The 23372-nt window shown below is 42.5% G+C and overlaps 1 protein-coding gene across 1 annotated transcript; it reads left to right on the top strand.

Moving 5' to 3' along the window:
* Nucleotides 1–233: 233 nt before the first annotated feature.
* On the top strand, nt 234–23300 carry apbb1ip (amyloid beta (A4) precursor protein-binding, family B, member 1 interacting protein; the record flags this gene model as incomplete). The annotated part of the gene is made up of 15 exons (XM_084475672.1): nt 234–373; nt 6223–6282; nt 7852–7939; nt 9146–9438; nt 10562–10639; nt 11875–12034; nt 14121–14242; nt 14892–14966; nt 15304–15447; nt 16382–16492; nt 18361–18459; nt 19044–19173; nt 19336–19397; nt 19781–20381; nt 23188–23300. Exons 2-15 carry the CDS (start codon nt 6223–6225, stop codon nt 23298–23300), a joined length of 2136 nt encoding a protein of 711 aa, XP_084331798.1. The 5' UTR covers nt 234–373.
* Between the last annotated feature and the right edge of the window lie 72 nt (nt 23301–23372).

Consider the following 23372-nt stretch of genomic DNA (forward strand, 5'->3'; position numbering starts at 1 on the left):
CTGTCTCTCTGTCTTCATCTCGCTCTCTCTTCCTCTCTCTCTCTCTCTCTCTCTGTTGGTTACCAATGTCTCTCTTCCTCCCTGAGTCCAGTGTGGGATCAGCAGATAAGCCAGGTAGATAAGGGCTAGCTACAGGGTTGGCCTGCTGTGTTCTGACTGGAGGGTTGTGAAAGTGTGGGCGCCCTAACGCCGTGTGGAATGCACCCATAGCGCGTTGGGACATGAACTTCCGCATCAGATGCCTGCAACAGATGCACACACACACACACACACACACTCACACACACACATCGCATGTGGAGGACCTTCAACTCTAATTTGATGTCCATGAGGCTTTTATTTTGACAGGCAGAGGACAACACATTCATTAAAGGTAAGTAACTGACAAACTAAATCATGTATAGGATCGGATACAAAACAAGAATGTCTAACTGTCATGGCAGGGCTGCTGAATTGTGAACAGATAAATGCTGTTTGCTAAACAATAGTTTATTTAATAAGTCATAGTATCCATACTGAGTATGTTTTGTTAAGCTGCAAATTAAATACATCGGTTTGTATAAAATAAATAAGTAAATACAGGGAAACACTGTTATTTATTCAGACTAAAACCCTCTTCTGTGTCCATCTTCGTTCTACCTATCTTTATTTTATCATCTTTTCTATTCTTATTCAGTTTTGTTTTCTGTTTTGAAATTTAGGTGAAAGGAAAAGTTTTCACCCCTTTTTGACAGCCTATAAAATGTAAACAAATGTAATCTGATGTAATTTAATGGTGTTTCCAGTGTGTGTGTGTGTGTGTGTGTGGATTTGTGCATGTGTGTGCATGTGTGTGAGGCATACAAATTTCTATAAAACGGGTGTTGGTTTTTGAGGTAGACTGTGATGATTCAACCACCATTAGAGCGGACAGGCTTATACCTCTCTAACGATGTAGTAATGAAACTCATGTTCATGCATCGGCTGCACTGACAGTAACTAGGCTACAAGTCATGGATACACCTTCTGAGAAGTTACAACTTTCAACGGGACAAATACATTTTGTGCCGAGTCAGAAACAGAATACAAAAAATGCTTTGGTTGAAGGAACCTATAGAGCATGCGTTAAAACCACTGTGTGCCAGGATTCTGTTATGCCCCTAACACGCTGGCTCTACCACTATATTTGCTATTGGCACGGCTGTGTGAGTGCTCTCCGCTTGAGCCAGGGTGGATAAGTTGAAAAAAAAAAAAAGGATGGTACATTTTCCAAAATATACATCCTTAAAATGAATTCAAAATGGTATTTTAACAAATTTGACACATCGATCACGCATCGATTTCCCGGGCTGGAAATGTTCAAGGGCGACAAACACATGTGGTTTGGTGTAGCCCTCATCTAATACTTCCAAACTGCCAAAAGATTTGACAGTTGGAATGTTCAGTGACATGGAGAGTTAGCTAGCTTTAGCTTTCTTGGCGAGCATTGCAGAGTTGCAATAATCATTTGATATGAATTCATTTTTTTGCTGTTTGTTTGGCTTTTGTTGGTCGACTTTCAACGGTGCAGAAAGCCACAGGGTTTTAAGTGTAAACCTCGAATGGAATTGTTGTGGTCTCTTTTAGATTATCTGGAAACACACCACAGTTTCATTATGGTAACCAGTATAGTTGGAAAAATCCTCAGTTCCCTGGAATGAGGTGCTGGGACATCCGCAGCTTGTAGTGAAGGTTGGGCGGAGGAATGGTGGGTGAGGTGGTTAACTGCAGAAATAGAGTACGTTGTGTCGATGGCTTCCTTTACCGTTAGCCCATCTGGTTGTGTGGTCGGGCCACAGTGGGACACGCCAATTCCAACCAATACATCCTGCGCCACCTCAGTCAAGTCTTGATATTTCTGAAATAAAAACTAGTCATAAGCTTACAGATCCGAAATGGCTGCATTGTTGATTCTATATGTACTGGAATGTACGGAAGAAGATGACCTCCGGACAAAGAGTGCTGCATGATACTTACTGGATTCTATTTGAGAGTGGTCTAAGAAACAGAGCTGGAAATCTGTATGAGGAAAGTAAAAGTAAAAACCCCAGCCCCAATCAATATTTCCATCCACATAAATTCCTTCCATTTTTTTTCTCCCTGGTTCTCCTTTTTTTTGAGAAGCCTAAGAATAAAATGTATCACAGCATTCAAATAACTATTTAAATATATACTTCCTCTTTTGAATACATTTGTTTTGTGTGCTATATGCCATTATCGTTCACATCTCTCCAACTAGATTTCTGTGGATGTGCTGCCATATTACAGCAGTGCTGGAGTTTTAAGGGGTTTAGCCTAACAAACTCCATGATATATTTGAAAGTCACGATAACACTACCATGAATACAACAATCTATTATTGGTCACACTGATGTAGTCGTTTTTTTCAGTGGTAATGAACCAAGCAATTTTTTGGTTCGACCATTGCTCTTTTACTTTTGGAAAACAATAAAAAATTATGTCTGAACGGGTTTCCTTTGAAAATAATCTGTAACACAATGTTTGATCCAGTTTTGCCCTGTCTTTTTGACAGGAAACTAAGTTGATCCTCCTGATCTTCCCGTGTGCCTCACCTTTGCAGAGACCATCCTAACATCATTTATTTGGTCGCTTCTCGTGGCAAGCATATCCAATGATCAGAGAGAGAGACGATCAGGGCGTAGCACAGGAGTTATGGCTGCTCTTTGATACATTGTTAGTCATGGTGGTCTGACTGCACCCAACACAAGAACCCCGAGAGGAAGGGTAGTACTGGTGTTCATCTACATCATCATCTTTTAAAGTGTCCAACAAAAATATGTAATAGCATGGGGTAGGATAGGGTGTTCGACTCCCAGATGGATTTGGATTTGATCCCCAATTTCCAAAACAACTGCACTGAGTCATTATCACATAAAGCATAGTGGGCACCTTCTGTCACATCCCAATATGCACCATGGTGTTTGGGAACCCTTGGTGTCTTGTACCAAAGAAGGAAGGACGATTGTTTTTCATGTATGCCTTTTTCCAAATAGAAAGAGCAAGCGAGAGTGAGAGAGGGAGAGAGATTTAACTTTACAGTTTTCCACGACAATATGACTAATCACATTGATAAGCTACGTCTCTTCTCTGTTTGTCAAGCCAGATAGTTAAAGAAAAAGGCTGTTTTCTATAGAGGTTGCACATTTCATAATTTCCTCTTCTCGATTTCAACACAGCACAGGACAGGAAGCTTCCTGTGACCACTTCCTCCTTTTGCAGTGCAACAGCAGTTGTGGTGAGGAGAGGGGTGTTAACTAAATTCAAAGAATCATAATTTGTCATTTGGAACTTCGTTCGTTAAGAGTGCATTATGTATTATGAATGTGAGACAGAAAACATACAAGTACAAGACAATAAACAAGAACATGTTAAAAGCAGTGTGAATTTTCCAAATCTGATCAAAAACATAGGGCTGAACCCTGATATTTTAAAATAGAAAATAAGGAGTTCAGGAACTCAAAAAAAGGATAAAATTTTGTCTGAATATCCTAATGATAAGATATATATGTAAGGGCGGATAAACAAGCAAGTTTTATAAGGCTTTTAATAATGACAGTAATTAGCAGGAGATGGATGGGGCTCATGGAACCATCCAGGCAGTACTGATGATGGACTTAATCATCAGTGTTGTCCACTATTGTCTGTGGTCAATGGAGGTCCCCAGATATTGATATGCCTCCACCTCTCCAGTGTTCTGGTCAGTGACTTCCAGTGATGGGAGGGCGGGCTGTTCGTGCCGGATGTCAATTTCCACCGGCTTGGTCTTGGAGAGTTGAGGTCCGGGTAATTACCCCTGCACTGCTCGGAGAAGCTTCGATCACGGCTTTGAGTCGTCCTGCTGAATTGGTGGTGTCCGGAATGACAGCGTCGTCTGAGTATTGGATGTTTGTCATATTTTGTGTTAGATGTGTATGAGAGTTGTCATTTGATCGCCTTTATCGGAAAGCGGCATTCCTTAGCCACAACAACAGCATATCATATAACAAATTAAAGCACAAAATGTGCTGCTGGTGTTCATATCAAAGTGCGGGAACTGTTCCGTCTCTGGTGAACACAGGCTACTTCCATCCACATTGACATTATTCTAAGCCATTCAGAGACTGCAATGGCAACTCACCCTAGTGGGTCTCTGATCAGCACTTTGATTTTAGCTGTTGCTTTAGTTGTAATGATGTAAATTATTTAGGTGAAACAGAGCTAGGTCAACCAATATGGCAGGTCTTTCACCATAGAAACTGAAAACTAGTACAACAATATCGCAAGAGTTTTGTGATAGAGCCGTTAATAGCTTGTGCTGCTCTCGAAATGGAATCCTGTCTCGTAAACTTCTGCTCACTCAGCATGCGACTCAGTGGGAGCTGTTCCGTCAAATGTTATTTAAAAAAACAAACCCACAGACACATGCACTCACACACACACACACACACACACACACTCAAAATGCAAACACACATAACCGTTCTACCATACACCTTAACAGTAAAAAACTATCCCTGGGACAGAATCGGTCACAATCATCTTCATAAAAATGTAAGTAGACGTGATAACAATCATTGGTGATCAAGACCACAACCAACCAGAGACATTTATAGATTTGAACAAAGTGTGAATGAATTCTCCTTCAATCCACAGTCAGGGTTATTTAGTTAGTCTGGAGGGGGTGGGGGGGATCAGACAGTACACTTTTGCTGCATGATGTTCCAGTCTGACAATAACAGATGAGCACAGCAGTATGTGGAGATGGTTTATTCTGAATCCAACCGACAAGCCACCACAGAGCCCCAGACCTCCTTGCTCAAATAAACACAACATTTTGAAGAAGACCCAAAGCCAAACAAAGTTGGCAGAGGTGTAGACATGGCTTATGTTTCTGGTTTTGGATATTGTGGATTTTTATTTTATAACATGGTTGTCCTGAATAGATTTAAACATTATTTATGGTATATCAATATCATATATGGTTTCTGAATGGATTGTTACATGTTGTCATTTGTCAGACATTCTCTGTGTGACTAGCAAAAAAGAAGCATGATATTTAATACCCTGGAAACTGTCTCAGCCAAGTCTTCATACGAGTTCTGACTTGTGTCTCATCATTTTGGTGGCCACTTAGTTCTTCGATAATGCCTCGTTGCTGCTGAACGTGAATGTGTTGAAGCTAATCAATCAATGCAGTGCTGGCTTGAACTTCATGTACTTCGGGGGGGTGAAAACACATATAGCCAATCACAATAAACCTTCCGCTGATCGTGTTTTTCTGTGCTAAATGCATTGAACAATGTTGTGTAGTCGTGATGCTTGGATATTTCTGGGCCTTAGAGGAGTGGCGAGACTGAACACGCCAGGAAGACGCCTCTGGTTCAGCATACCATGCACCGCTCCCTCCCTCGGTCTGTAGAGGTGGAGCAACACCACATAGCCGCGGGCTAGGTTTTACTTCTGCAAATATTGGATCCTCAGATAATATCTCACGGCCAAAAGAACAGAATAAGCTGCTGTTATCTGTTGTGTCTGGTGGTCAAGCTTGTGTTTTGATGAAAAAACACATTGGTAACACTTTACTGTAATTAACAGTTAGTCAGTAAGTTAAAGCAGGATTAAGCGTTGACTAACAATAAACAAACAGTTCATTAACAGTTAACTAATGACTAACCCAAACCCATTAATGTATAAATGAATACCTTTCCTTACCTGAGGTCAACTTCAACACCATTTCTAGACCATTGGTTAACTGTTAATTAAATGATGTATAATTGTAAATTCATGCTTATTACTGCATTAATTAACCTTAATTCATGGTTGATTATTTGAACCTGAATGCAAAGTGTTACCCAAGCATTTTAAAAGAGAAAGCCTATTGTCTTTTATATAGTATAGGCCTATTTAAGTTTATTATATCAGAATAATAAAGTATTGAATCTTATCGCTTAGCTTAGATTACATGCAATATACATAATTATTCTCATGCTACACAAGCCCATGCTACACAAGTGGATGTGGTTGTGGTTGTATGTATCTATGCTAAGTGTGTGTGCAGTGGTTGTATGTGTCTATACTAAGTGTGTGTGAAGTGGTTGTATGTGTCTATACTAAGTGTGTGTGCAGTGGTTGTATGTGTCTATACTAAGTTTGTGTGCAGTATGTGTCTATACTAAGTTTGTGTGTTGGGGTTTCTGTTCTCAGATGGATGACATTGACGCCATGTTCAGCGACCTGCTGGGGGAGATGGACCTCCTCACACAGGTGAGTCAAGTCTCGCTAACTTTATTTAAACAACGCCATATTACAATAGGGATCTAAAAGGGATTAATAGACACCTGCTCGCTAAATCTAAGCCCTTCATAGGACAAGACAAAAAACAAGACCAAAACCCACTATTACGTGAAAGAAACCTTGAGAAGGACATTTCAGGGAAAGCTAACTCCAATCTGGTAGTGCCCGTGAACTGAAAGAATGGCAAAGGTTGTAAAATAATTATTAATTGGTGTGACGCGATGAGTCAGTGGGCCACTGAAGCAGTCAGGAAAGTGTTTCATTCGGAAAGCAAGCTTGGTCCATGTGAAATCAATTGATGTCTTTTACAACAAAGCACACAGACAGCTTATAAAAATAGTTTAACATTTCCCTTTTATTTTTTATGGACAGCTGTGTCTTTGACCCTCGACTGTTGTTTTTGGGCTGTTTTCGTGTGTATGTTTCCCACCAGAAAACAATAGATTCAAACTCCACCTCTAATTTAATGGTCATTTTGGGGCCATTTGTTGATGTTTAGAAGCCACAGGTGATTGACTGGCTAAAATTTGTTAGTTTATTGGCACCATTAGTGCAACATAGCGGTTTTTGCCAAATTTGTTTTAGTGAGGTCAGTAATCTCAGTGACAGAAACTGCCAAAACAGCATTTGATTTGGGTCAGTGTTATTTTTCTCCCCCACAACTCCTTACAATTTGTTCTTCAGTTTTCTTTGCATCTCCTTCTTATACAGCTTAGATGCTTGTTCGCCACTACTAGGGAGTCAGCAAGTAACCCAGGAGACTTGCATGAAAAACTATTTCAAATGTTTTTGCTGGGTTTAAAATCGACAGACTTTGAGTCAGATATCTCATGGGACCTAATTTGCATATCAAGGAAGTCTGTGTGAGGTCCCAGACCCACAGGTTGAGAAACACACATTTAGCTGGTTTCACGTCAATTCAATTAACATCTTAAACAAACTTCAATGCCTAAAAACTGGGCAAAAACATGTTTTCTATAACATCTCCCCCTTCCTCTTCTTCAAAAATGGTATTTCTCGTGGTTAGGATGGACGACAACCACTATAAAGCCACCCATTCATCAGAGACACGCTCTAACATTGCTGGCGTGACCACTACATTAGGGGGAATCCTCTATGTGGTCATTCTCCAACCATAAATTACCCTCTCTTTTAAGAAAACTGCTCAAATGGCAAATATATATTCACCGGAAAGACTCCCTAGTCGAAGCCTGACACTTTTCCCCCACTCCTGAGAAAATAACGTCCTCTTTGATGTCGTTCTCCCACCAGCCAGTCGTGTTAAATCATTTCCATGTTGCCGGGCAGACATTATTATTGAACACAGTCCACTCGTGTAGCATACTGAAAGCCAGATGCCATGTAAACATCACAACACTCCATACGTAACAAATGGGTCCCATTCTTTTACACTAGAATATGTTGTGGATCTTACCACCTTGGAACACCCAGGGGGCTGGGTTCTGCAAAGGTTTTTATTCTTTCAGAGAAGTGGTTTTCTAATGAATCGTTGTTTCTCTCTCTCCATCTCTTTTTCAGAGTCTCGGGGTGGAGAATGAACCCCCAAATACCATCACCAGTCCGCCCGAAGAAGTGAACCTCTCCCCAGGCTTCACAGACCTGAATGGTAACCCACTGAATATTCTTATCAACAGACATCACATAGTTTATTCACATACATATCTGTGTTGGGTTTTTAGCCAAACATATTCAAGCATGCTATGGCAAGGGTTGCTGCTATGTATATCACATCTTAGCAGTAGCTACAAAGGCAGGGCTTCGTTTCACAAATTACTGAAAAGATTACTGTACATTAGAATCACAGAAATAACAGGCCTGACGTAACAAGGCTGAAGGGGTTCTATTCATTTGAGTATCAACTCGGCTACTGTTTGGGCTCTGGGTTAACATCAAGATTTTGATATCCTTGCTAATTTACTTACGTATGATACAATACGATACGGTACAACTTTATTAATCCCCCATAGGAGAAATTTGTATGTTGCAATAGCCAAGCAGAAGTAGAAAAACATAGGATAAAAATAAATAAAATACAATAAAAATACAAAGTACTAATACAACAAAAGTTGTTAGGTACAAACTGAGTGAAGTCGTCCATACTGAGACCTAGGTATGAATACTGGCCCTATCAGTGAGTTAGCTATGTTTTAGATTAAGATGCTGATAAATATTCACACTGAAACAGTTATTGTTTGTTTACCTACAAGGTTTAATGTTGATTTGCCATTAGGATTCTTTTCAGATTCTACCCATTACTGACACTGATCAGCGTTTCGCCGTGTGTGTCGCTCCTTTCCCGGGGCTAGAGTTAGGCTGTGCGTGTTTGTGTGTGTCCGGCGTGGCTGGAGTCCACGGACCCACTACCGAGGATCAGCGTTTCGCTGTTTCGTTTTAGTGTCGGTCCTTTCCCAGGGCTCGAGTTTCGCCTCCATCAACGTTACCGTATGACAAGAATAGACGCGCAGTCATTGCGCTTTTTTTTTCTTTTTATTTCCCATCATAACCTTTCCCGGGAATCAGGAAATAGTCTTGATCAGATTCAGATTTCCCGGGAATCGCGTCTCTCGTGATTAAAACCTAATGACGACCCGCCCATGGTGGAGAGGTTCTTTTCTACGACCTGCCCACATTGAAGAGGTACTTTTTTAGATGGAAACGCGACGTGCCTGGAACCAAACCAAGTCGAGTCGAGGCGAGTTGAGTCGAGTCGAGTCGAGCTGATACTGTCAGTGGAAAAGCGACACTAGTGGTAACATTTGGGCCCTTTAATCTAAGGTTCTAAACAATAAACGATTATGCTTTATTCCGACAGAGTCTCTCCATGAACTGGAGGACAATGACTTGGACGTGCTCATGGCCGACTTAATGGCCGACCTCAACGCCACCGAGATGAAGTTGGCCGTCGACATAGAGAGCCTGAAAGATCCCCCCTCGTCCTCTGCTAGCCAACCGCCATCTCATACCCTCCCGCCGGCGCCCCAGGGTCTGAGCTCCTACAACGTCAGCAACCTCCCCTCCCCCGTATCGTCGCAAGGCGATGTCGGCAGCCCGTCCCCTTCTCACCAGTCACCGCTGCCCCCGCCGCAGCACGCCAAGCCCTCCATGGTGGGTGTATAACATGACAAAAGATGATGCTGATGCTGATTTAGAATATGTTTAAGATGGCAGTTACAGAGTGTGTCACATTGTAGTATAGGTTTTATCCACTGTACAGGTTGTTTTGTACAGTGATCTATCTACTTATGACGAGGCAAGGGTCATCCCTGATGTAGTAAAAAGAAAATAGGTAGTAGTATCACAAGTACATACTGGTAACAGTGTTCGCTGACAGTGTTTTCATTTTTGACACCTAAAGAGGTGATCAATTGAGTACCATATTCTAATGAAGTGAGTAATAAATAAGAAGTAAATAACAAGCGACAGCAGTGGTAGAATTTGCAGCAGTAGCCATGGTAACATGACTCAAATACATGTCAAAGGTTGACCGTTCGTCATGGTGGTGAGCGTTTCATTAATCATTAACCAGTCAACAGAGACGGGCCACACCTTAGGAGCCGATTAAAATGTTACTTAATTAAAACTTAAACTTCGTAGTTTCTACCAAATAAATAACACAAACCAAAACAGTTCAAAAGCTCAATTTCTTGCCAAAGTTTCATTAGAGAGCAATACTGCTCTTCTAAGACCCCGAAAGCTCCTTTAGAATTTTGGAGCATGATGAAGCGTTGTCTGCCTCGGTCCCATCGAAGGAGCAGAACAAAACCCAGTCTGGTGGGGATCAAACACAAGGCACTTCGGGAGAGGAAGCAGAAAGAGAGTCAATGGCAGGCCGGTGGTGCGATGACGCGTAGACGGGTCGGGAATCGACCCGTTAGAGAGCTTATTGCTTTAGCAGAACCTCGTGACCTCACCGTGTGAGACAAAAACACCAGCTGCTCCGGGCGAGAACTCAGGGGGCCGTCACAAAACCGCTGGTTCGATTCCCCAACTCCTATAGACACCGCCTATAGAAAAAGTGCTTCAAGTATCCCAACCCTAACAGTTCCTGACAAGCTGGTTGTCGAAATTCCTCGACACTGGGCCGGAATATGATAAGCATTTGATTTTAACTACATTTAGGAATGGGTGTGTATACTACTGTCAATGGAATGGTTTGTGTATCAGAAGTTGTGATAACTGACCAACTGATGGCTCTTAATGAATAATGCTGATGATTGTTGTCCTTCAGGAGGAAATCGAGGCTCAGATCAAGGCAGACAAAATCAAGATGGCGCTGGAGAAATTAAAGGAGGCCAAAGTGAAAAAGGTAAGTCGAGTCAAAACGGTCCACTGTATGGTCTACATACGAAGGCTGTGAACCCAACCCATCACACCCCCTGGAAAGATCTGGGAACATCTGCCTGAGGAGAAGAACATGGCAGAGCATCCTCTGTCTTGTTCCCATCTCAACGGCCAATAATCCAAATCAAATATGTCTGCTTTTATGGTGGATTGCATTTGCACCGCCTTGTAAGGTGCTCCCAGGGGAGGAAATACGGACAGCTGCTCGTCTTCAAAGCAAGTGCATCAAGCTACACATGTGGTCAATAATCAATTAAAGTGTAAGTTTGTGGCAGCTCTTCTAGTTATTTTTACCACCTAACTTATCATAGTTCAAAGCTTAAGACACCTGAAACTCACACGCATGTGTGAGTCATCGATATGTTCACAATTTATACAAAATAGATCTGTGAAACAAACGGAGGCAGAAGGGAGTTTTAACAGGAAACTGATATGAGGGTATGAGCACTCTCACGGCCAAATGTGTTAAAAGGCTTTCTATTTTTTGCAAAGGAGAAAGGTTTCGACTTCAACAGAGCTGTGAGCCTTGAAATGTGAGATAATAATGTGGGGTTGCAGACATATTTACAACCAAAATCCACACATCTAGAATACCTAATCTCCCCCTATGAGGAGCTGAAGGTATATGACTAGATGATTGATATGGAGAAAGCTTTAAACCAGATGCCCACTGTCTCACCGAAAAAAGTCAAGACATGCTAACATATTATTTTAAACATCCAAATCCCCGACTGCGATACCCATCTAAAAAAAATGCATTTTTATCACATGATGTGAGCGTGGAACTGATCTTGTGGATTAACAGTGGATATGTTTCCAGACGACGGGAAGTGCACGTAAGCCAATGTGGAAGACGTTATTCATGGAGGAAGATGACCTCAGCCATAGCTGGGACTTGAAACACAGTGAAATGTCATGAACGCACAAGAATAGAAGTTCGAAGTTTGATGAAATGGACAAAGATTTGGACAAAGAAATGGACAAAGATTTGTGGCTCTCTTCGTATCTAGCTAGCTAAAAGTTAGGATTGTATTGATAGTATGACCTATTTGTTTATCTTAGAAAATTATAAATCATAGTTTGAAAACCATAATCATGAAATACAAAAGTGCAAAACCAATTAAATATGAATAAAACTACACTAACATAAAATCTGAGCTAGGCTAAGCTAAAACTGGAAAAAAAATGTTGTTTTGGCAGTTGGTGGTGAAAGTGCTGATAAATGATGGCAGTTCCAAAACTCTCATGGTGGACGAGAGGCAGAACGTGCGCGATGTTCTGGACAACCTGTTTGAGAAGACACACTGTGACTGCAACGTCGACTGGAGCTTGTACGAGACCAACCCGGACCTGAACCTGGGTGAGTTACTGGGACATATAGCTACAAGATGATCCCAAAAATGTTTTTCTATGATTTAGTGTGTGTGTGTGGTCAAAGCACCTAGCCCTTGCTGTATTGCACTTGATTAATTCAGGGAAATCTAGTAGTTTAAACCTGCTTGCGTATACATCAACAATCAGTACATCCAATACACAATTGGTGTGATTTTGGGGTGAGGGGTGGGGTTTTGTTTTTTTTGTATCTGGAATTTGTCAACACACTCATGTATACTCTTTTTCTGCCTCCCCTCCATGCACAAACACACACACACACACACACACACACACACACACACACACACACACACACAAGATGATGGACTATGTTTTTATCGGCCTGATGACAGACCTGCTACAGCAGGCTCACAGTGAACCATTGATCGAACCCCCCTCTCTCTCTCTCTCTCTCTCTCTCTCTCTCTCTCTCTCTCTCTCTCTCTCTCTCTCTCTCTCTCTCTCTCTCTCTCTCTCTCTCTCTCTCTCTCTCTCTCTCTCTCTCTCTCTCTCTCTCTCTCTCTCTCTCTCTCTCTCTCTCTCTCTCTCTCTCTCTCATTTTCCTGCTCCATCGCTCCCCATCTCCATCCCTCATTTTCTCACTCTGTCTTTCCCAAACACACACACACACACACACACAGACACACACACACACACACGCGCACGTGCAGCGGGCAGGTGGCTTTCATTTTCTGTATGGGATCCTGCCGGCTGTCCGGTGAATATTTCAAAGCGATTCAATGTAATAAGGCATTTATGGGGCCAACGAGACAAAAGCAGAGGAAATGGTTGTTGTCATCATTTGCTCAACAGACACTGTGCCTATTTTTAATCCAAATGACATCCTGAAGAGTGCTTCTGGCTCGTGGTCTTAGGGACTAATTCCCTGTTGTAGTCTGACTGGTAAAACCCACTAACTCTCCGCTGTCCCTGACTCAATGCCCCTGGGAAGCAGAAGTACATCTCGACTGACCAACTCACAAAACTGGCCCAGTTTCTCTTTACTGATGTTAAAACTTAGAATTAGACTATCCATTCCAAACTTGAACTAACCCTTTGCTTTTTATTAAAATGCATGTAAATATGCCAGTGCATGTCTGCAGTGGTATATTTACCTTTTACCGTATACGTTCAGTACATTTCTCTTTAGATTGTCTATCGACTGGCCATTGTGTTGGATGGACGCTCTGCCTAAACTATAGCCTTGCCTTGCCTAACATCGCCACAAACACGACAAACCAGAGCTGGGTTCCAGAACTTAGTTGTTGCCACGTTAGAGAGAGAGAGAGAGAGAGAGAGCAAGAGAGAGAGCAAGAGCAAGAGCAAGAGAGACGCATACATGCCGTCCATGTGTGAAACATCCCCAGAGCCTGCACCATATGGTCCTTGTAGTTCAAAAGGCGCACGGTGCTAATAACTCGCGCAGGGGCGAAGTCACACCAGCGTTTTAACGACAGTTATAGTCTCGCTATTATGTGGATCCCTGGGAACAATTTTGTTGATACCCGGTCTTTGGCGCAGTCTGTAAACTGTAATTGTGAACCGCGTGGCCAAAGGCTTAAATAGGCGGCTGCGTTCCAGAGCCACCTAGCAAGCTAGTTCTCTCTATGTTGCGTTGGATGCTATTTATAGGTTTTATGGTGTATGACATTGAGTTTACAACTCTTTTTAGTCAATATAGTTAAGTTGTCATGGATAAGTACATCAGTTTTATTGGCCAAATTTGGACTACACATGCAAGGAATAAACGCAATATGAAAGTAGAAGTGTTTGTGATTTTAATAAGTGCAGATGCTGGTGAGGGGAAGTTGTGGAATCCCTGCCAACATCGCAGCAGAAATGTGATCTTGCCGTCGTTCAATTCAATAGAATCCTTGATTGTGTTCCAGGTTGTGCTCGGTTGAATACTTTTTACTTTTCCATCACCAAAGGTCTCTGCAGACTTTGGAACCTTCTGCAGGGTTCCAAAGTTATTTTGGCAGCCGGTTTATCTCTGTGAACTAGAAGTAGATGAAAAAAAGTTTGGCGATTCATTATTATTATACTTTTTTTTTTTTTTTCTCGCTTGTCAGAACGTGGCTTTGAGGACCATGAAAACCTGGTGGAGCCTCTGTCTGGTTGGACCAGGGACAGTGAGAATAAGCTCCACTTTGATGAGAGGGAGGACAAATACGAAGTCTTCAAAAACCCTCAGGTGAGTGTACTGTAAGAGGCTTCATCATTAAATGAACAATTCTAAAATGTCTCACTACACCACTTCACACAAAGTATAGTGTATCTTTGTATATGAACTTTACAATAGTGGATACCAGACTGTGATACTTAAGTTAAAATTTCAGGGGTAAATACAGAGAGCAATAAGTCTCACGCAGGGTTAAGGGGATTTCACTAAGAATTGCGTGTTCAATAGTCTGAAAAAAGTGTCCCACTAGCGTGTTTTGTTTAAAAGTTCAGGGCGTGATGTTCATGTGATGTCATTGGATGCCATCACTGAGCTACTTCATTTTCTTCAGCCTCCGTGTGTGTGCGTGTGTGTGTATGTGTGTGTGTGCATGCGTGTTTGCATGCGTGAGTATGTGTGTTAACACATCAATAACACATTTATTTAAACCCCCGGCCACATCTGGCTGTTGCATTGCTCGTAGCTGTATTATGGGATGTCCCGGCCTGTGCGATGTATAACCCCTTGTATCATCACTGTTATATATCAAAGAAAATGTCCGCCACTGAGGGACGGCGTCTTGTTTGTTAATAGAGTAGTCCGCTGTATAAACGCTGTATTCTTGGCAGGCACAAAGAGAGAGTCTCAGAGCCTTTTTAATTCCTCTGTGTTTTTACACTAGAATTATTATCTGTGGAAAAAGGACAAGCAGACACTGAAGGACATGAGAGACAAAGACAAAGAGTTGCTGATAGAGGTAATAAACACCCCCCCACACACACACACACACACACGCATTAATGACAGACACAGATATAACACATGCATACAATTAACACCAGGCACACCAGGCACCAGGCACATACTCTCTAACACACAAATATACACACAAACACACACAACAGTCTTTCTAAATCCCAAACACACACACACACACACACACACACACACACACACACACACACACACACATACACACACAAGCACATATATAAAAAGGCTAACATTCTCTCCTACACAAACCCTCAACACACGGCTAAACACTATTAAACGTTAACTTGTGACCTCTGACCGCTCCATCTTCCCTGCCCCAGGAGAACTTCTGTGGGACGTCCATAAAGGTGCCCGACCTGGAGGGGGCGCTGTACCTGCGTGAGGATGGCAAGAAGTCCTGGAAGCAGAAACTGTTCCTCCTCAGAGCCTCCGGGATTTACAACGCTCCCAAGGGAAAGAGCAAGGTCAGAGGTCACCAGAGGTCCCCAGAGGTCATCTCTGACCCCAGACCCATGCAATAAAACTAGTCCATGAATGTATCAAACTTTGTCACTAGCAGACTCACGCCAACATCCTCATATGCCGTTGCACTATTACATTTTACAATGGCATCATATGCAATGTTTCGACGTGTTTGAAACGTTGAATTACTTAAAACGTATTACATACACAATACTTATTATACATTCATAGCATTAATTATTATATTACTAAAACTATTTCTAATATTACTATAATTACTATTATTATACAATCCCCCCTTTGAGCCTATTTTTGAGTCAAGTTTACATTCATACATTTACTAATAAGAAATTTAGCAGAAACTGCAAGTTAGGCTGAGAAAAACCAAAGCATACAATCATAATTGGAGTAGCTAAAAAGAGATTAGAAACCACAACTCGACCGAGTGAAGAGGAGCGTAATGAATCAGAAAAAGGTCATACCTAAAAGCAAGGTCCAGGGGGCTTTTATTTTGTCATACGACCACGAAGGCCCTGGTCTCTGTAGTTTCTCTCTTTAATAACCTCCTCCACTGTTTCCCCAACCCTGTTGAACCTGAGCTGTGCTGTCTCACAGCTGCCAGCTGGCTGTATACAGTCGGTTCACTTAACTCCCTATCTAAAATCTCCCCTCACGCTTTTACTCTGAAACCAGCCATTCATAAAGGTACAACACACCAGGTTCAGGTACCACTACCACCACACACTCTGTCTCTTTAGACGTCAGATCAGATGACTGCCGGTCAAGGACTGGCTGTAAAGTGGAGGCCGGCTGGATCTTTCAAAGGCGTGTTGTGACTTTAAAGGGTTGGTCGATACTCATGGATTCCGACCCACTGTCGCAAACGTTTTAAGATGTGTGTGTAACATGACTCTCTCTCTCTCCCCCCCCCGACAGACCTCCCGTGACCTGGTGTGTTTTGTGCAGTTTGACAACGTCAACGTGTACTACGCAAAGGACCTTAAGAGCAAATACAAGGCCCCCACAGACTACTGCTTTGTTCTCAAGGTGAGGAGAGTATTCCTGGATGTGTAGGAGAGAGTGTAGAGGCTTGTGTGTTCCACTCTCAGAACAGGTACCCGGGATCCATCCTCAATCTCCCGTGCTCCTGACAATTACTTCTGTGGTAATGTTTGAAAAGTGTTGTTTACTAATAATCAACACTCAATAAAAAAATATATCTGAAAGCATCCTAATCTTGGATCTGTAGGCTAACGTCTGAAGAGTCACATGACACTGTCCACACAGAGAGAATATCAGAGATTGTAAAACAGAACAGTCCTCAAGGCTGTGACGTAAACAACATTTATTATAACATTTTCCTGCGCTAACAAAGTAGTTTATTTTCATTTATATATTTTGCACTTGGTTTAGGCATGTAAAACAATGTTGCACCATTTTACTTCTGTGTCTGTGGCTGGGGACACAGCTGGTGTATAACAACAATGATATATGAGGAAGTGAGAAAAGTCCTTGTTTTTATTTATATCTTAGGCCTCTGGTCGCTCACTGTTTTTTTGTGTCACTGCTTAAAGTTGTGTTTGGTTTTGTCGGTTTGCTTTCGGAAGGATCTGAAATACTTTGCTCTATCTGCCGTGAGTGAGAATTGACCAATCAGCAAACGCCATTTGACGAGGTGTTAGAGAAGATTAAAGGTAGAGAGATAAAGAGAGAGAAAGAGAGAGATAGACAGAGTTGCAGAGAGATAGTGGTGGAGCTAGAGAGAGGCAGAGAGAGAGAGAGGAGGTGAGAGAGAGCTAGCCCAAATAGAGGTAAAGATAGGGAGACAGAGAGACACTGAGAGGCAGAGAGAGAGACAGAGAGAGGTAGAGGATGGCTTCCTGACTGTGTCCCAGTCATCTGGTTCCTGGCCCCTAAGAGTCTAAGCAGTGTCTCCAATACAATACAGTGACTGTATAGGGGGTTTGACTCCCAGTGGAAATGTTCTGGGTTCAATAGCCTTCCCGTAGGCATCCTTGATCAAGATACCAAACCCAGACCTGAACCTTAATGACCTGTGTCTGAATTCACTGGAAGCCGCTTTGGATGAAAGCAAATGTTAAATGACAATCAGTGACTAGTTGTCGCTACCACTCCACTACACAAGCACTTTGTAACGTTGTGTTCGATGAGGTGCTATATGAATAAAGCCTTCCTTAGTATACGAAAACAGAAGTGCTTCAACAAGCTTCCCCAAAATGCATTGATTTGTTAAACTCACCTACCAAGAATTATTTGGACTGGGTTTGAAAAGAGCAGGGATGAATGAAAAACAAGTACAAAAGCTAAATCACTTTAATTACTACATTACCTATTTTAACTAAATGACTCGATAATAACTACATGGACCTCTTTTATTTTGGGGAGTCTTTAAGAGTCAGTCATTACTGGTTTCTTGTTCTGCAAAGAAGAATGTCTGAATTGCACCACATCAAGTCCACTACAGATGCAGCATAAAACACACATCTTGAACTGATTCAGGGGCCCTCTCCCAACCTTTTAAACGATCTGACTTTAGACCTCTCCTGCCCCCTGGTGGTAGGAGAGGGTAGGTTATACCTGACACCTACCGGCTCATCAATGCCATCATGCATCTCACTGTGAAGTCAGGTGCATTTTATTTGTTCAGGATATCCCTTAATCCCAGATACAGTCTCAAAGGCTTCACAAGCCTACAATAGATGACAAGCCCCTAAGGCCTAAGCCCCTTTCAGGGAAGGGACAGACAAAATGGTGGCACGAAAAGATAAACAGAGTGGGATGAGGTAAAGTAAAAGTGAAATTTAGTTGTTAGAAAATAAACAATTTGTAATGTCCATGTAGGTCATCTTAGATAAAGTTCAATATGAAGTAATACTGTTTGTTTGTGTTTGTAGCATCCTCAAATCCAGAAGGACTCTCAGTACATCAAGTACCTGTGCTGTGACGACCCCTGGACCCTGAATCTGTGGGTGACCGGCATCCGGATAGCTAAGGTGAGCTCAGCCACAGACGCTGATCAGTTATTGAGCTGAATCTGTCCTTCTAGTACAGGCACTGGATGCTAAGAAGCTACAGCTAGCCTAGTTGTGCCCATCAAAGCTCACAAGAAACACAAATGGAGCAGGGAAAGAAGTCACGCAAACATCTCATACTGGAACTTATTTTTCATCCACAATGCATAGATCTTTGCTTTTGAAGAATCTTGAAAGAATTTACTTATATTATTGCACATTATAACATAACAGTTTGCACATGGGTCGCCACAATCTGAAATTTTAATGTCAGAAAGTGAATCTGTTCATAGAGAATAAAGATGGACTGTTCCTTCAAATCACTTGTTACAAATTCTTGACCCAAAACAACATCTAAACCTGTGGTTCTCTATCGACATCAATCGACACCAATGCCTTAGTGAACGCATGCACCTCTCACCGCACTCTGATAAATAGTACTTAGCCTGTGGCTACGAATCATTAGGCAGTCTATCTATGCAGAATCCATAGCTTGAACCATTAGACCTATCAACCCTTTTGAATCACTTTGAATCAAATATTGTCCCTGTCTCCTGGTCTTCTAGTACGGCGCCACTTTCTATGACAACTACAAGACCGCCTTGAAGAAGACGTCTGCGGGCTCCGCTTGGACCGACCGCATCACCTCCTCCACCAGCTCCTCCTCTTCTCCCGCGCCGTCGCCCTCCCTCAGCGGTAGCCCACATCCCTCTCTGTTTAAGTTATTGAGCTTTTTTACATCCTGTTTTTTTTTTACTAACTTAACCTCCCCCCCCCCCCCCCCCCCCCCTCTCTCTCTTTCCATCTTCATCTCAATTCTCCTTCTCTTGTCTGTCTGACTCTCTTTCCCGCTTCAAGCTAAACACGCTGGCCAGGCTAACGGACATGCTACCAAACCACAGCCAGGTCCTGTATCTCAGGTAAGAACAAATGGTGCTAACTAGCCAACTCTGTTTTGATACTCTTTAAAGGAAAATCCTGGTCTAGGTGGTCAAAATATTGTAGCCTTGTCTCCTGGCTTCACTCACACAGCCTTCACCAATTGATAGAATGACACTTTCTACATTTGTGGTGGAGTGCTAGCTAAACGCTCTTCAGCTGAATTGGTCCAAAGAAATCATTTTGTTACATGATATTGGTCACAAATATTTTGGTGAAGCCAGGAGAGAGAGAGAGTTACAATGGTTTGCTCACCAAGGACAGTATTGTGCTTTAAAGAGGAGCTATTGCCTAAAAGAGAGGGCAGCAACAGTGCCCCCTCTGGTGACACATGGAGTCAAATTGAACCACTCTCTTCTACTAGGACATGGGGATGGATGCTCCACCTCCACCCCCGCCTCCTCCTCCTCCACCACCACCATCTTTTGGTAGCTTCCCACCTCCTCCCCCTCTACAAACCAGCTCCCTCCCCCCTCCTCCCCCACTCACAACCGGCTACTTCCCTCCTCCTCCCCCACTGACAACCGCCTCAATCCCCCCTCCTCCTCCACTGACACACAGCTCCCTCCCCCCTCCTCCCCCTCTACAGACCAGCTCGCTCCCCCCGCATCTTCCCCCCCACACCAGACTGCCCCCCAAGCCCGCGGGTCGGGGCAAGCAGCCTCCGGGCCCCCAGTCCTCCCCCTTCCCCCCTCCGCCTCCCATGGACAGCCTGCCTCCCCCGCCTCCCCCTCCCCCACTCCTTGACGACGCCCCCGAGGCCCCGCCCGACTTCTTGCCCCCCCCTCCCCCGATGACCTCAGGCCCGGCCTCGCCCCCCGACCGCCGGCCCGTGGTCGTCCCTCCCCCCAAGGCTAGCTTCCGGGGCGGCAGCAGAAACCAGAGTCTGCCCCCCCCACCTCCAGACCCTGAGTTCCTCCCGCCCCCACCCCCACCAATCAACATCTCTTCTGGAGGAGGAGGAGGTGGGGTCCCACCTCCTCCTCCTCCTCCTCCTCCTCCTCCCCCCGGCCCCTCTGCCATGCGGCCTATCGCCTCGGTGAGGAAGACCGCCCCCCCTCCCCCCAGGAGGACTACTCCCATGCTGGCCGGAAGAGGAGGAGGAGGAGGAGGAGGAGATAGTGAGGAAGGCAACTTCATGTCTGAACTGATGAAGGCCATGAATAAGAAGCGAGGAGCAGACTGAGGAGCAGACCCAGAACGCTCCGAAACAGAGTCACAGAGTTACAGTCACTGACCCAAGGCCCCGATACGCTTTAAACTAAATCAACATTCTCATGATGGCAGAGGCAGTGTTGATGAACTGTTGTTGAATATGAATACTACTGTCGTACTATGATCAAAGCTCAATATAGTGTTTCGAATTGGTCGCCAATCTGCCATTTTATTGGTGTGAACACACCAATTCCAATTTTGTTTTCAGTATATGGATATATCTTTAATGTACAGGACCAGAATGATACTTTACAACCAAAACTAGAAATCTCTGATGGAAATCCTGCATTCTGTCAGAAATTGATTTGAAAAAGTAAATATGTTTAATAAAGGAAAATGATCTGATATTTAAAAGAGGGAGGAGGATTCTTGTCGACCAGGAAGTAGTCAGTCAGGAAGTCAAGCTTCATGATGGCATCCAGTGAAGCTGAATCCATCATGTGATTTTATGGAGGGACACCAAGTTCAGAACGTCAACATTCAACATTCAACAAGTCTGTCTCGTCTATTATTGGAGGAATTTTGTGGGGGAAATAAGCGGGAGGTAATATTTTGTATTTGTTGGTGTAGTATTTGTTGACTGTTATTTTTTAAATTTTGAGTATTGGAATGTATCTACATCTAGCAAAGTAAGGTTTTTATGTGCGTCTGTGAAATAATGGATATCATTTTTTAATCATTCAAATTTTAATTGGATCTATTAAAATGTAATACTGGCATGAAACATTCTGAGTGTAAACTGTCATAATATAGGCAGCGTATTGTAAATAGTGTAAAATATTCAATGTTTCTGTTATACATTGGATCAAGTTAGATTTTAACAGAAAACATGTCCATGTGTTGGTAAATAAATAAACATGCTATGCCTGATGAGATTGCAGTGCTTTGGAAACACCTTCAAGCATCCTTTATTCTGAATTGCAATTGCTTCATTCGACGCAATCATGCATTTCTTCCTGTCTCAATGGAAACCATAAATTGACTGCTGATTTACACATGACATGATACATGATATATGAACACAGAACACATGATATGTGCAAGCTACAGAAATCTGGTGCCAACAATCTTGAGGAAAAATCGACACATTCATAAAGAAACAAACACTATGTAGGAAAGTGTTCAATAATATCTGCAGGCCACTTTGAAGTTAACTTTTATTTTCATTTACAAACATAAAATGTATTGTATCGATATAGACAAAAATAAACAAAAATAACCATTTCACAATTGTATTAAGAATTTAGTGCCTAAAATGTACACACTTATTCCATGTGGGTGCTATGCTACGTTGCATGTTAGAGCACTTAGCATGCTAGCTAGCAGAGAGATTCAGACACAGAGCATCTGATGCTCACTGCACCATGTGCAAAGCCGACAGCCATCCATTGACCGATCAGGTGAGCGGTTTCCTTGACAACAGTGGAATAAAATACCTTTGATGAGGAAAATATGGGGGTTTATATTTCTTTGTCCGTTTCATATGGAAGTGCTTCAGAATTGATTTTTTTGAACCAGGACCTGGTAAGTCTGAGCTCTACAGCTCCTGAAGACCATAATACAAACCACCTCTTAGCTCGATGGACAAAGACACCCAGAAACGTCCAAACCTCTGCTTCAAGATAGCTATGTATCTGCAAGTTAGTGAAAACATTTAAATCTTATGGGACATGTACCTCTCTCTTTCCTCAAGTTTCTGTCATAGAACTGATCTCTCCAAACCGACTCCTCAATAACCACCAGACTACCAAGACACAAGAACACAAGATATGGGATTCTGAATTTCATTTCAGAAATTTCAATCGTGTTATTTTGCTTCGAAGGAACAAGGATTTCTGATAAAACAATAGGATATTCTATCTTTAACAATATAGAGCTCATGTTTAACTTCAATCACCATAGACTTCCACAGGGGCATCGAAGACATTAGATCCTGGAAAGGGTTTGCCACCTCATGTTACTACCGAGGTAAAGTTAGTTTCATAATGAATATTTATTTGAAAATCTTTTGACAGTTGGTGCAACTAAGCAGGGATGGGCCCATTATGTAACCGAGGAGTGGTTTCATCATGAATAAAAACAATATAGCTTGGCCCACATTGTTTATATTTTTATGTTGGATTAAATATTTCCTTTATGATATCTGTTAGATATATTCACATTGCTTTGCAAAAGTAACAAAAGAGTGCATGTACATTATTGTGGCTGTCCTACATCCACAACCTTTGCATTCGCCCATAGTCACAATTTAATAGAAGGTTAAGAGGTTTAACTTTGATTTTAAACAATTAAACAATTGTAAATAAAGAGCAATAACTTTAAACACATGCACCAAGCAAAAGCAATTTATCAGTCAGTTGAGCAAGGTTTTGTTTGGGTCTAACAAAGGGTTGGTGTACATTTCTGTTTTATTCAAATGTAAAAAAGATAATGTGAAATCCTCTGTAAAATATAATAATGTTTTACTGCAGCCAGGAGACGGCAAGGATGGTTAGCTAACCAACCCAGACGGGTATTGTCCCTTAAGACCTCCTGTCTCAAGTGCGGTACATTCAGGTAACCAGCAGGTGGTAGCAATGAAGCAGAGCTACATCCACCACAGCAAGAGGCCCTGGATAAGATGTGACCTCGCTGGGGCCATCACAAGTGGAACATACACAATCAAGTAAATAAGTCAAATAAATTCAAGAGTCATCAGATCATGTATTAGCAGTGGTGGCAAGTATATGCAGCCAACATAT

The sequence above is a fragment of the Micromesistius poutassou genome (assembly GCF_964030765.1).
Source record: "Micromesistius poutassou genome assembly, chromosome: 11".
In the NCBI taxonomy this organism is placed as follows: domain Eukaryota; kingdom Metazoa; phylum Chordata; class Actinopteri; order Gadiformes; family Gadidae; genus Micromesistius; species Micromesistius poutassou.